Raw genomic sequence first — 15,132 nt, 5'->3', positions numbered from 1 at the left:
AAGAAAGCATGTAGATAGCTATCAGTAAAAAATATTATTAATCTCTACTACTTCCTAAAGTAGATTGAGATTACAAGGGAGCCATCTTGGTACCTTCTCTTAAGGATCTATCCAATTTCCAGCATTCTTTCTGTGAAAATTGAAATAGATATATGGACAAAGCGGAAACTTTGACCTTGTCAAGTCACACTTTCAAGCCAGCACTGTAACACTTACACATCCCAGATACTGTTCTTCTGAATTACCTATTTTTTTCTAATACATAACCCCTAAAATTTATACCTAAAATGTAGATTCTATATGTTCTATTCCCACAAAATAAACATCATAAATCTAAATATAGACTACAACACAACATGAGACTGACATTACTTTTCAGTTTCTTTAAAATATTCTAAAGTCATTCTCTCCTCAGTAATTTCTTGGATCTGATCTATGATGCTTATATAATGTCTACAACTGACAAACAGTTTTAAAAATCTGTAGTAACTAAGTCAAGAATAAGTTAGTTAAATAATTTTAAAGATATTCTAGCATTTCAGTGGATTTGTCCTATACACGTAGTCAATACAATATGCTGAGCAGTTCTGAGCATCTGTGACCATAGACCAATAGATAACATTCAAAATCCATTTTTAACCTCCCTCCTTACAGCTATGTGTACTGATCCCAGTTCTGTTCAAACCAATAAAACTACATAGGCTATAATCAGAACAAATACTGCATTTTCCTGATGAAAGCAGCCAAAGTGTTCTCATGGCAGACACCTGACAGATATTTTGAAACATTCTCCTTTCTAGGGCCTGTGTTTCATACCATCAAAGTGCTCTGAAAAGCTCATCCCTCTGTGGCTGATAACTTAAGGTACTAGAATAATGTGTGCTTTTCTATTACTTTGTGTGCTTCTATATCTGAGCTTTGGATGGGTACATGCTACATTGTACATATCTGAGAAAATATGTATCATAAATATAAACACACTTGAAAAAAGAAATTCAAATATAAGGATGCAAATAGTCACCATCACTTACATCACTTATTAATTCACTGCATTTTCGGGCCAGTTCCATATTTCTATCCTCAATAACAGGCTTGAGGAAGACCTGTAAAAGGTAATCATTCCAGGTTTATCGTCCTAAAGAGTAACAACAGAAGGAAATAAGTACTTTTAAAAGTTATTGGGGTTTAACTCACCTTTTCTTCTTCTTCCCCATTTTCATTTTCATCCTCCCTGAGATCCTGAATGACAGACACTCGCATTTTAATACTTTGCAGGAAACAACAATGAAAACTCTGAAAAGGTTCAGTGCTGCAGGAAACAGCTCAGATCCTCCAGCATGCCTGGATTTGTGTCCTCCACTGCACTTAATGCCAACACAGCTCCTTTCTTTTTTAGGCAGCACTTGACAGTCTTTATCTGAACAATTCAGTGTGAGTGAACTGAAAAGCATTGCAGATGGCCTTGCTAGCTATCAGTCACAGCAGAGCTAATGCTTTCTTACTGATAAAATATAATTAAATGACCTATCCCCATCAACTATTTTTAAAATTACTATGAACACAATTAAGATACTGTGATGCAGTTAATTTGCAACATAAGTAATGCAGTAAAATTAACAGGATTAAAAGGGGAACATTGACTCTAAGTTTATGGTAAAACTGCCCAGTTCTAAGATTCCAGGCGTCAATGACTCCAAAACTGTTATCACAAAACTTTGTTGGCCCAATAATAGAGCTTTTTAATTTAAAAAAAGCACACTATTCTCATTTGCCAGTAGATGTATCTGCTAGTACATTTTTCAGAATTACTTCTTTTCCACAAAGCTTATAAAATTCCTTAAATACTTTCCATATCATGCTAGCTACAGTTTAAATCTGTGCATACATAGATACAGACAAGTCTGTATTACTTACAGGTATACATGGCTACTATGCATTCACACAGACATGTACGTTCCTTCGCTGTTACAAACTGTCATGGTCTGTAGTCTCAAAACCAGCCTCTTTCAGTATGAAGTCACTGACTCCAGCTGCAATGAAGCTGAAAGATATCCTTATGTAGACTGGTGCAGAGTATTTACTCCTGTAAAACGAGCAAGGAGGTATTACAGGACCAGTTGGAGGAACCAGCATTTTAAGATCATTTTTCTTTCCAAATTGTAGCTTGTATATTTCTCATTTTGTAGAGGTCATGATTTTGAACTTTATCTAGTAAAGTCATTCACCACTACACAGCTTTGTAATCAGGCAAAGATATAAGGAATGTGTGCTCTTTAAAAAAAAAAACTTCAAAGACTTTTAAGTACTTGTGTGCAAACACAACATCCTTAGAGCTTATTTAAAAGCATACATTTCCTTAGAAAAAGAAACATTTCAAAGACGAGAAAAAATAAAACATTTGACATAGTTAAGGTCTGAAAATATGAAAAAAAAGTATTAAGAACAAAGGCACAAACTGCTTTCAGCCTAAACCAAGAGACAGAATTCTTCATACGTTAATGGTACAGAAAACTTCAAGACTTTCCATTCCACTCTCAAATATAAACTCCTAAAGTTCAGGTTTGGATTGGCATTGCTAAAGTTTAGGTTAAATCTAGAAGTCTGGTTTGTATAGATGAAAATTACCTGGGATTTATGCTGACTGCTTCTGGAGTTCAGCGTGTTTCATCCTGGTAAAAACAAATGGTTTAGTCTTATAAGATGCATATTCATAGTAATAGGTTGTTTTTCAAGATTATGGCCATAGCAAATATATTTCTAAACAACAGACTCATGTGATTTCAAGGACCACATGTTAAGGAGACAGAGCACCTACAAAAGTGCCAGACAAATATGCAGCACTAAGGCTTCACTTTGGGATTTTTGTTATGGTATTGCAAATACTATACTCTTTCAGTGCAGTCAATTTCCCCTTTCTTCCTACATTTAATAAATTTTTTAAGTGAAGACATTGAAAAATATTTAAGAGAGCAGAGAAAAGCTATTAGTGGCTGCAAAGCTTGCTGAATATGGAGAAATCTTTTGCTATTTTTTGCACCAGAAAGGAATTACGGTCAAAATGACAAAGTCAAAACTGTTCATGTTTTAGGGGGAAGGGGAGGTGTTCAGCTTTTTAACCTGCTTACATTGTATCTCATGCATGTTCAGCAGCAGGACATACCAAAATTTATATATTAATTCTGGTTTCCCTGCAATGGTTTCTGCATAATAAAAATCTGCAAGATCACTTTTGGTCAGCCCTGAAGTGATCAGGCAGTTGGACTTCATGATCATTGTAACTCCCTTCCAACTGAAATATTCCATTCCATTCCATTCTATTATCTTTAACTGCTTGGATTCAATTTATTTTTTCTCATTTTTGCATGATCTGGGTCAGGCATAACTGAGCATTCAAATGCCCTATGTCCCATGTAGCTTCCATAATACAGGAATTTCAAGACAGCAGCTATAACTTGATTATATATATATTATATATATATATAATATATATTATATATATAAATCATATTAAAGAAAAATATATCACTATGCACTAAGTAAGGGGGAAATATCTCAGAATCAACTAATTGTACCCAAGTTATTGAAAATTCCACTTTTCACATAACAGACAGAGTAAGATACTATATGACACAGAAACTTGTCTCACTTTTTTTCCCTCCTCAAAGCACTGAATACTATCAGCTAAAATTCACTGTGCCATAAAGCAAGTCTGAAAATTTAATATATCCAGATATCATTCAGGGAAGAATTTGTTAGGACTATTTAAGAGTTGCACGGTTTAGAACTGCATTATGATTCAATTAATAGCCTGCAGATAGAGAAGAATAATAGAAAGGCTTGGGTTGGAAGGGACTCTAAAGATAATCCGGCTCCAAGCCACTGCCAAGGGCAAAGGTGCCACTCACTAGATCAGGTTGCTCATCTAACCTGGCCTTGAACACTTCCAGGCATGGGAAAGAAGCTTTAATTACTTCCATAAGAGGCAATAAATAATCTAGAATCAGCAGGAATGTTTGTGTACATTTACAACATTTTTAAAACTATGCTAAAAACACTAAATCTAATCCGAACAAAGGCCTGGTTGAAATGTTGAGCTTTACATCCCCAAAACAATTATGAACTATGTTGTATTAAAGATTACTTTTCACCTACAAATCCTCCATGTTTTACCAAAATCTCAAAACTGACACTTCTGAACCATTTTCCACTACATAGAGGAATAATCCATAGTCATTTGTTCTGGCATGAAACAGCACAGATTAAACAAAATCAAATTGTACAAAATTTTAAGAAAATGCTGTAAAGGAGTGCTGTGTATACACAATATTTATATGCACACAGGGTACAGCGGAATTAGAATTTCTTACTGCGTTACAGATAATATGCATACAAAGAGGAAAAATGGCTTCTTCAGGGAAGTACCCAACTCATTCAAGTTTTTTAAGGAAATGCTGCATAGCTCCACATTTTTACTTCCATCCACCCTGCATGGGTGTTTCACACCTCAGTTCAGATTCAGCCTTCATAATGAGGCTATTTTGCTGAAGAAGATGCAACAACATTAAAATAACTGTACATTGTCTAAATTGTTCACAGAGCACAGTACTTGCAATACGCAACCTTCACTGTGTATGAACCTTTTATAAGAGAAGACAAGCATTCCAGAAGCAAACTATATGGTTTATCCTATGAAAGGAGACATTTCAATCTCCTGACACTTAGGGCTGTCATTGGCTTGTGTTGATGCACTATTTTTTGACACAGAACATTACTCAAGTACTCGTTTTAAACACATATCTGCTGAGGAGGCAGAAGCAGAAGAAACATGGGGCGTAAATGAGCCTGAGTCTCCATGAGTACAAGTTGACCCAGCATGTGAATGGTTCAGGCGCACAGTTGGGCAGCTTTCCCACTTTGATCATACACAGCTGAGTCCACATCTGGCCAAAGCCACACCATCTCCTTGTCCCTTTATCAATCTTTCAAAAAATACGTTTGGGAGTTGTTAGCCCAGAAAGTTAAAATGTTTCATCTCATCTTGGCCCTGATTCACATAACCATATAGCAGTGATTCTCAATTCTGTCCCTGAACAAACAATACCACTGGACTTTTTTGGCATAATCCCTAAAAGCCTTCTGAGATATGAAATATTGACATGTACTTAAAGAACTTCTCTACCACTTCACAAAACAGCAGAGGCTTTGCTTGTCCTAGTAAAGATACCAGAAACATCACCATCTCAAATCTGTTTAATGCAGAGTTCCTCACAGGGTACTTGAACATAGGTTGCAAATTAAGGACCGAAGTATTTCAGGTCGAAGTCTGCATAGCATTATACTGAGAGGTATGTACACATTATGAATATACTTCTTTCAATTCTGGACTAAAAACCTAATAAGAGCAGAGGCAGAGTTTTAGTGCTTTTCCTGTTTCCAGTGAGTTAAAAATCAACCCACAGACACCCCTCAAATTAAAATGTTATTTTCTGCTCTAACTGGACAGACACACACATCACTGAAATAAGTACAATTAATTCAACACAACACAGATGGTGGTGTCTTTTCAAAGAGCACACAAGGCATTTGTAAGTGCTGACACTCAATTACTTCTCATTTCTAGAAATGCTCATCTATCTGACCAGAAGTTCCTAGCAGCCCTGCATAAGGAAGCTCATAGTTAGGCTATCAGCACCAGAATCACAAACAGAATAATTAAAGGAATCCGAGCCTGCCAGTTTTAACCTCCCTGAAAATTAAATACCGATTCACCTTAACTAAGGAAATTCAAGAGATGGCTCTATTTAGAAAAAAAACTTACCCATAATTTTGTATCTGTCAGATCATTAACACTGTGTTTATCAACAACACTTCAAAACCTGTGAACACCTCATGGTTCTAAGCTATGATTTTCATTCAATGTAAGTTATTTTATTTAAGGTCTTGGTAAAGCAGAGAATGGCAATGATATTTTTAAAACAAATACAAATGAGACATTAGAATACTGACTCTTGAATCCCAGAAAATCTAATGAATTTTCAGTGCCTAATAAATACATAAATATAGACATTTTTTGCAAACACACACTCTCAGAGACATTGTCTAGCCTAACTGGATTTTGATGACAGAGCATTTCAGATGTCTGTATGGTACACAGCTAGCTTCACATAATAATACCAAATCTAACCTAGATACAAGAAGCAATGTAGTCTGAGCTCATTATCCTGAGAAATGAACCCATTCAGAACTGAAAGTAGTCATCAGGGCATAAGATTGTGCCATGCGGATGTAACCTTAGCTATGATCAGGAACAATTACATTGAAATAAATCAACATAAAGCTTTTCACATACTAATGCATTCTAAAAATACCCCAAAACCTCTGCTTCATTTTTCTGCCAATATTTATAGTTGCCTACGATGTTTACACAATACTTTTTAAGCTCAAAAATGGTATTTCCTAGCTGGGATACACAGTTCCACCTAATTTTTTTTTCTAATTTTTCATTTGTCAAGAAATTAAATCCTCAACGAAGAAACAATTTGGTGTTTCCACCCCTTTAATATTTTCAGTTTAACCAGAAGTCTGAAAAATTTATCTCTCCTACAGCTCTCTTCACAAGCTGATGCATTAGGAGCTGAGATGCCATGTTTGACTGCATTGCAACTGTTTAATCCATTCCACCTGACACAGCTGTGGCAATTCCCTTTCTTGTTCAGTGTCATAAAGCCCCTTCCCCCTTACCCAAGTGCTCAAGTAGGTATGGGAGTCCACCAGAGCTAAAAGCTCTGTGGTATAGCAGCTGAGGCTCTTCCGCACCTCTTACTATTACATTACAACAATGAGTAGTCATGATATGTTTTCCTATTACCTACAAAACTGAAGCCCTGGTGCTACGTCTGTATGCTAAGTGGCCAAGAGACCTGCATGCTAGTCCCCTGAAACCTGTGGAGAGCAATACACACCCAAGCTATCTCTCTGCTCTGCAGCTGGAGGCTTAGATTTCACAAGGCTGTTCTACAGAAGATGGCTAGAAAATGAAACTATCAGCTGACCGGGTTACTGTGTCAGGTATCCATAAAACCAAAATCACATTCAGCAGAAGAGGGAAATACAGGGATATATGGCTTTTCCCTTAGGACTCCTTAAATGCAGAAAAGTTTGGATAGATCAAAGTTTTTCACTTACAAAAATTTCATTTGATCCAAAACTAGGTCCTATGGAAGAAAGAGCCAGGAATATATACTAAGAGTTTGGAAATTCTACTTTGCTATAGATCACAGCTAAAATCATCAGCAAATGCAGGTAAAAGGTATGAAGCCAGTAATAAACAAGTTTCATTTTGCTTCAATAAATCCTAAAAAGCTAAAGATATTTCCTTTTTCCTTTTGGTGACTATATATTCATACACGGTTTACTGTAATCTGAAATAACAGAAAAATGGATTTGTCTTGCATACAGACTCTTTTTTAGTCCTTAGCCATATAGATTGGGCATGTTTGCCTGCCAGGAATTTTTCTTGTGGCATTAGTTTGAATTTAACTGCCTGAACTGACAGAAACTCCTGGAGCAGGAAGAGAAAATTGGACATTTCCTATAAATTTAATTTTCAGCCTATAACCCTCACTTACCTAATGAATGCATTTTTTTCTAGAAACTAAAGCCACGGTGGTTTATTTTACTTGTATTTAATTGAGTTTTTTCTTCTTCATATTTCTGTGCTTGTATTTTCATAGTCCTTTTACTGTAACTCTCTGGACCGAACAATGCCAATACCATATGTAACACACACCTTTAAAAATACCCTTAAAACTGTACTGTTCTGGAACACTTCATGTGTACTGTAATTCTCAGGTAAGTTACATTTGCATCAAATTGCTACAGATAGGTAACCGTAAAACAAAAAACTTCATTCCTCATTGACAGTTATTTAAAATAATAGCTTTTAAATTTCAGAATAGTCTTCAGAAAGCTTCCCAAAACACAAAAGATGAAACCAAACAGGCCAGGATAAGAAAAGAAATTTAATTAACACATTTGAAGTAACAGAAGTCACTTGTTCAATGATGAAAAGTTTATTTTAGTAACTTCATTTTTTTATCAAGACAAATAATTTCAAGTCATAAATAATTGAAGGAGAAGGTATATTTTGTAGTACCTTCAGAAACTAAAAGACAAAATAAACCTTTACTTATGTAAAACATACAGCATTCTTATTGTGTTTAAAATTACTGGTTCTTAAATCTCATTTGGAAAGAAAAAAAACAATTCACCTTCTTTTTTCTACTTTCTGAATTGTACCCATCACAAGATTTTAACAAAAAAACAAGTTACACATACTTTGTGTCTAGGAGCGTTAAATCTGGATTGTCATAGCCAAGCATCTCTTAGCCTACCATTCCATGATAGGTTAAGGCAATTATACACACGAGCTGTACTACGAATTTAGCAGTGTAATCAAAAAAAAATGCACATAACATATAAAATGCACATTCAGAAAAGATCCATAATTTTCAAGACTGAGAGTTTATAATGACTGACCCCCAAAAAGGTACTGTGTCAAAATAGTCTACTTGAATAGAGTAAATATTAATTTTTAAGTGCTTATAACAGGCTACAATGGATTTGTAAATACAACTCCTAATAAACCTGTATTGAAAAGAACCTTTTAACAAAGAATCCCATACAAAGGGCTCTCTGGACAACCTAATCCTGTAATTGTGTTCGTGGTTATAATCGAGGAGAGCAACTTACAAGTTCATGAGCATTGACTATGATGTTGAAGAAAATACACTAAAAATACAATAGCTAGCAATAATAAGTCACAGAAATGTTAGATCCTTATGCACACTCTGTTTAACAACGGTATACACAAGTTTCCATGACAACAGTGACAAGATGATAAAAACATCTTCCACTATCCACTGAAAAATACTTTTCTGCTTATACCATTGATGAGGTGGCAAGTACCTGATTTAGAAATGTCAACTTGCATTTAGTAACATATTTTTATATTCAAAGAAATGCAGATCATCTTTTTGAAGAATTTTAATTGAATATCTAAAGCAGAATGATTCATGATCTGATTTTTTTAGTCTTTTAAAACAAGTTACATCAAACTTTACCTTTTACTTTAATTGTGGTCCATAGTTTATTTGCAAAATTTCAGCTTAAAAATTTTTTACATCCAGGGAAATTTCTTTTGCATGGATCAAATAAAAGCTGATCCAGCACTTTCCAAATAAATGTGAAGATTTTAGCAGAAGAATGTATTATTTTTAAATTGGCTTACTTTTGATCCATCATTCACAAAAAAATTATGAAAAAATATATAAAGCAATTATGTTTTATCAGTTCTTTAATTTGCTTTCACATTAAAGCATCATCTTACTTCAAGTCTGAATTGTTTTCTTCAAAACATAGTGGACACAAAACTGGTATTTCTTGCTTCATGTTACTTTTTAGTCATTCCTGGGACCTGGTTACTCTTGAAAACAAGCAATGACAACAGTGGAACTTAAATTTGCAGTTATCTCGATACTGATACTTTTAGGTGAGTATAATTCTCCATCTACTAAGAACCATCATAATATTTATTAAAATGTAATTTCTTATATTTTACTATAGGAAAAAATAGTTCCTATAAATTAATAATAAAAATATAGTGCTACGATGCTTTTCGTATAATATAGTATATCTAAATTACCACTTAAAAAAGCACACTGAATTACAGTTCTTCAAATCAAAGAAGGCTAATGCCTGCACTGCGTGAAACACAACAGTAAGTACCTCCTGAGAGGAGAGAGGTAAAAGAAATACTATAGCAATGTTTTCTACACTACAAATTATCCAGAAATACCATCTCTGGGCATGATCGCTGGTCACTGTTAATAACATTAATACTTTTTACTCATACTCATCTTGTGGGTATGATTTAAAAAATTTTATAAATACAGAGTTAAGCCTTTGATTGAGAATACAGACACAGAGCAAGCCAAGTCCTCTCCCTGTCCTCAGGCATTTGAGGCCTCAGCTGGAGTCAGGCTTAAGTAAGAACAGCCATGGGTAGTAAGCAAGCCTGATCAAAAAACCTGCTCCTATCATGCTGCTGATTCATGGCCAATTGACAATCAGGGTACAGACAGAGGTTTGGGAGGTGCAGCAGACTTGATCTGGAGAACAAGCTGTCTTAAATCTCCTTTGAACATCTGGAATTTTGTAAAGAGGATAAATAGCTACTCTACAGGACTGGTCCTTGCTCTATACCTGAAGATATATGATAATCCTATTATTCTGTTTTACAAGGTGGAGAACAGGGAGCCATGAAACAAAGCACCATCTCCACAGTAAGAAAGGGAGCCTGCAATGAATCAAGATTTCTTGACTCCCAGCCCTACAGTTTTAATGCTGATATCACAGAGCTTCTCAACAGGAGTTTTCCTGGCTCTTTTTCAGTCATATTTCTGTTAAGTCATTTCCAGCATAAACTAACTCTTAACTTATAATACTCTATTTACAGCATTGAAGATGGGATTTTTCCCTAGAACACCTCCCTGTTAAACAAGTTTTAGTGTTAATACAGCCTAAAAAAAATATGAAAGGAAAAAGTGAAAGGAGATCAGAACATAGATCAGTTCTTTCACTTAGGACCTTATACTGAACTACAATTAGTAATCGATTGGGTTAATATGCAGGATAGAGTTAGAATAACAGTGCAGTTAGTTGTTATGCAAATCAATTTTAATGTCTCTTTAGTTATCAGGAGTAACTACTCAGCACGAAATAAGGAAGATAACCTCTCTGAAATCTTGCATACAGAAAGGGTGAGAAAATACCATGTTCCTTCCTGGCCATCTTATGTCTAAATTAAAGTTATAGTAAGATGTTTTTCTTTCAATTCAAAAGAATAGGTAATATTAAAAAGTTAATTTCGAGTCTAGTTGGGTAAGTTTCTATTTAAATTGCATTTTTGTAAATATTTATTCATTTTTTTACATACATAAACCATCACCAGAGAATTAATTTGTGTTAGGGCCTAAGGCCCAGCTTTGAAGAGCTTTTAGTCTTTTTATCTCTTTGATGATCTCATGGGAAGTCTAAGTCTGCCTTTCAGCACAAAAATCTCCAAAGCCTGAGGCTACCTCTGGAAGAATTATATTTGCCTTAAGGTCTGTGGTAAATGTATTTTGGCAGCTTTACACTACAGCTAAAGAAATTTCTCAATCTCATCAGAAAAGTGTATGCAATAACGATAATCTGTAATACAAAACTGCAAACCCCGGGGCGGGAAGTGCCTAATCTTACATACGTGGATGCTGTTCTACAGCCCCAGATGTAACTACACATTTCACTTCCTTTTAACAATTTTAAACCATCTCTTTGCAAGATGAAGATGCAGCTATAATGTGCTCTGTGTAGACATTCAAAATATGTCAGACTCAGCTTCCCCAAGCTTATATTTAAATCCTAGGATATTAACATCCAGTACAGCACACTGTTTGACTAATGCTATCCACAGGGGGGGGTTAAGATGTTAGAACTTTCTAAAGCTAAAAATCAAACTGCGGTAAAAAATTAGTATCGGAGCACAAGTCATATTGATCTCATGTTGCCTGAAAGGCTAATAATGAGTTTAGTCTTACTATTTCACTATCATTAAACATTCAAACAGTCTTTGGAGCAGCAGCCAGAATCGAGACATCTAGTCCTTAGTGTGTGATAACCACAAGACTCAGCCAGAGAGCTCTGCTCCCTCATGAGACTCTTCTCTGGCCCATGAACCTTCTGTTCTTGTCTACACCACGGTACAGCTTTAGCAAAATGCCCATCACAATCCCCATTACAGTAAGGATTAGGTCCCTTAGCTATGGACTCCAGCACCCGCTGGGCTGGAAGCAATGTCTATCACTTCCCAGAGGAATGTCATCACACCTGAACTAACAGGAAAATGGTAATAAGCCTTCCTCTCTCTAAACACCCAGTTCCTGAGAAGCGTGTTTGTGAGACATACACTGCAGTTGTAGAGTGGCAGGTAAGCTCCAAATTCTACCTGAAGACTTCAGCTGGGAGGCTCTGATAGGATTTAGGCACTGGGCAGACAAGGGACCATTTGGATGCTGAATACTTGCATGATGCTGTAACAGAGCTGCAGATTCTGCTCTCTGCTCATACACATCGTGTGACAGTGTTGAAAATGACATCCTGTGAATACCTCACATGAGCACACAAATCTTTTGTGACTGCCATGATATTCAACTTCCTAATTAAGAAGACAGATTACCAGTTCAAAACGCAACTGCAGATTGAATTTTTTCAGTATCAGAACTTTTACAATGATGAACTGGTGGACCAGACCCAATAGGTTTTCTGAACAGTATTTGGATAACGTCATACGACATCAAGGCAGATGGAGATATCATATATCAGGCTAGCGGCATTTAAAGTAATATTACAAGACTAAGAGCTAAAAAGTGTATATGAGGTGCTCATGAACTTTGTTAGATAAAAATTTTTAAAATAAAAGTTGTTGGTTTTGAAATTAAAATTTTATATTGTTATTAGTCACTTTCAAAAAGAACAACACAAATTGCCAGACATAAAACTATTCATGATCTTAAAGTAGAAAATTAATAATTACCATTTGGTCAAGACCAAGTCTACAGAAGTGACACTCCAATTTCTGGGACTCAACTTTTAAGAAGCATAGGGTCACTACAAGGATGGAACCCCTGAATCTTGGAAATTTTTTTAAAAATCCTTAAAGAAAAAGAAAATTAAAAAAAAGTAAGTAAACCAGAGAAAATAAGTCTGTACTCAGGTATAACAACCTTGAATAATATGATCTCTGTCTCAAGTCCAACGAAACACTAAGGCTTAATTTCATACACTTCAATTAGATTTTTCTTTGAAGGCCTGCTTCTAGCTGAACTTTAACTGCAAAAATTTTACCTTTATCCCAGTTTGACTTAATAGATGTACTGATAAAAGTTATAAAAGCAGGTAAGTGAATTTGTTCATATGTAGAAAACTTGATGAATTTGCATATTGTAAAATTTAATCAGTTTTGTTACATAAAACTTGGTTTCCTTCTACTTCCTGCTCAAGTCTATCAGTCTTTGCTGCTTTGCTTTAATTTGAAAAGCACTGGATTTCTGTTGTGATTTGTTTCTTCTAATGTAAAATGACTTCCATACAGTGCAAGAATATGGACATTCATCACAGATTTTATGTCCATTACAAATTATAATTAATTCTGCAGGAGACTCAAGTTAATTATATGCTTTAATTCAGTACTATTCCCTTCTATTCTAGCCACAAAAGAAAAGTGTGTTTAAAAATAAACATGTTCTGTGTTCTAAAAAAACCCAACAAAAGTTTTCTTCCCATGTAAATAGCCATTATCTTTTCATCAATAAGGACAACACAATTAATCCCAAAGGGTCTGGTTCTAACAAATCAGAATTATGTCTAAAATCAAATATATGCGAAATCTCTGCCATACACAATTCTCATGTATGAAAATAGTAGAGTCCATAAATAGTAGAAAATATTACAGGGGCTCAGAACTTTCTGTTCTGCGAGATCTATATTTTAGTCAAAAGCATGAATATTTACTTGAATAATGCAAAGATGAGGTTAAAATTAGTTTAGCACAAATTCTTTACTCAGTTTAATGCCACATGACCTCTTTTACAGACTATGCTGAATTGAAATTTACTTTTTCATTAATTTGTTACAAAATAATATTTTCTGTGTAGAACAATTCTCATTATTTACAGCCCACTTTCATGCATGCCCTGAAACAACTCACTCAGATCACAACAACCCGAAAAACACAAGATTTTAGAAATCTGTTTAATACGAGTTAGTCATTTTATCTAGGGCATTGGTACAAGAAATGGCTGAAATCACTATCAACATAATTCTTATTATCAGAACACCTCAAGGTAGGATCTTTTCAGGAATGCTGTAAAGAGAGACACAGTAGCTGATATGTATTGATTACCAATGTAATCAATATAGGTGCTCCAGAGATAAAATGGAGCTGGGGAGAGCTTAGAAAAAAAGCTAAAGTTAGCTGAACTTTAAAATCAATAAGGTATAAATAGAAGATGAGTTCATTAGGTAAATTTTGATCTAGAACTAAAATCCAGCTTTCCTTCTTTTACAAAATGTGTTATCCACCGTACAGTTTAGTTTACTGCACTCTGAATTGCAGATTGTACTCTGTCAAAAACAGTAAATGTACTCACTGCTATAGAAAAAAATCTATTCATATATTCTCCATCCATAGGAAAAATAATTTGGAATAGAACAATGTTCCTCCATAAGCTGTTATATACTGAAATATGCATTTGCCTTGATTCAAATCTAAACAGAAAAAGACAAAAGGTTTTCATGTCTTTGTTCATTATGAAAGATAATATATAGTATTGGAGTCATACTATGCCAAATACTATCTGCCAGTATTTAAGACCCATAAAGATGCAGAAATCTCTTCATCTACATCACTCATTTGAAGAACCAAAGACAGTGTTTATCCTGGTTTTAATCAAACATCCCTATGTTTTTCCACATGGTGCCTCAGTTTATAATCACCTCCTTTCAGAACACTCAAGTGTTCCTTCAGTAAATAAAAAACAAAATGTTTTGTCTTTTTAAATAAATAAGAAATGGTGGTTCAATACAGAGCAGTATGAAGAATTTCTTCCACATTTACCCCGGTCAGGCCAGTGGAATATGTGTTCAGAATGATGTTTGGAGCAAAAAGAAAAATGGAGTGAGAATTGACTTTAGTAAGGCTCTTTTGTTCTGAGTGAATATTAATGACTCCTGCTCAGTCTGTCATCAAAAGTTCATTCAGAATCCTATGCTATTGGAAAAATTGCTCCACTTGGAGAGACAAACTTATGTCATTGCTGAATCAGAAGCTGGCAAAACCTACAGCAATACCCATTTTTGGAGCACATCTTTGTCTTCGGGGTGAGTCTTTCATACGGTAAGCTTAAATGACATGCCTTCCATGCCTCAGCTTATGATTTTGAAAACGTCTCTTTGCACCTCTATTCTTAAACTCAACTGGAGAAATACAAAATAAAGACATCTTATTTTAAGAAAATTATTATGGCTGGCAAA

The 15,132-nt window shown here is 34.9% G+C and overlaps 1 protein-coding gene across 3 annotated transcripts in view; it reads right to left on the bottom strand.

Moving 5' to 3' along the window:
* NEBL (nebulette) overlaps positions 1–15,132 on the bottom strand; it is a 251,586-nt gene that overhangs the window by 91,310 nt on the left and 145,144 nt on the right. The window contains exons 1-2 of one of the 3 annotated variants that reach the window (XM_027658661.1): positions 1,195–1,288; positions 1,032–1,103 (exon numbers count right to left, since the gene is read on the bottom strand). The exons of the other annotated variants lie outside the window; for them this stretch is intronic. Coding sequence (XP_027514462.1) covers positions 1,032–1,103; positions 1,195–1,260 — 138 coding nt within the window. The 5' untranslated portion in view covers positions 1,261–1,288. Of the gene's footprint in view, positions 1–1,031; positions 1,104–1,194; positions 1,289–15,132 lie in introns of those variants that run through there. 3 annotated transcript variants of the gene reach the window in all.

This window comes from Corapipo altera, unplaced genomic scaffold, assembly GCF_003945725.1.
Source record: "Corapipo altera isolate COAL_440 unplaced genomic scaffold, ASM394572v1 63, whole genome shotgun sequence".
NCBI classification, from domain to species: domain Eukaryota; kingdom Metazoa; phylum Chordata; class Aves; order Passeriformes; family Pipridae; genus Corapipo; species Corapipo altera.
This window is presented reverse-complemented; position numbering and strand designations above follow the sequence as displayed.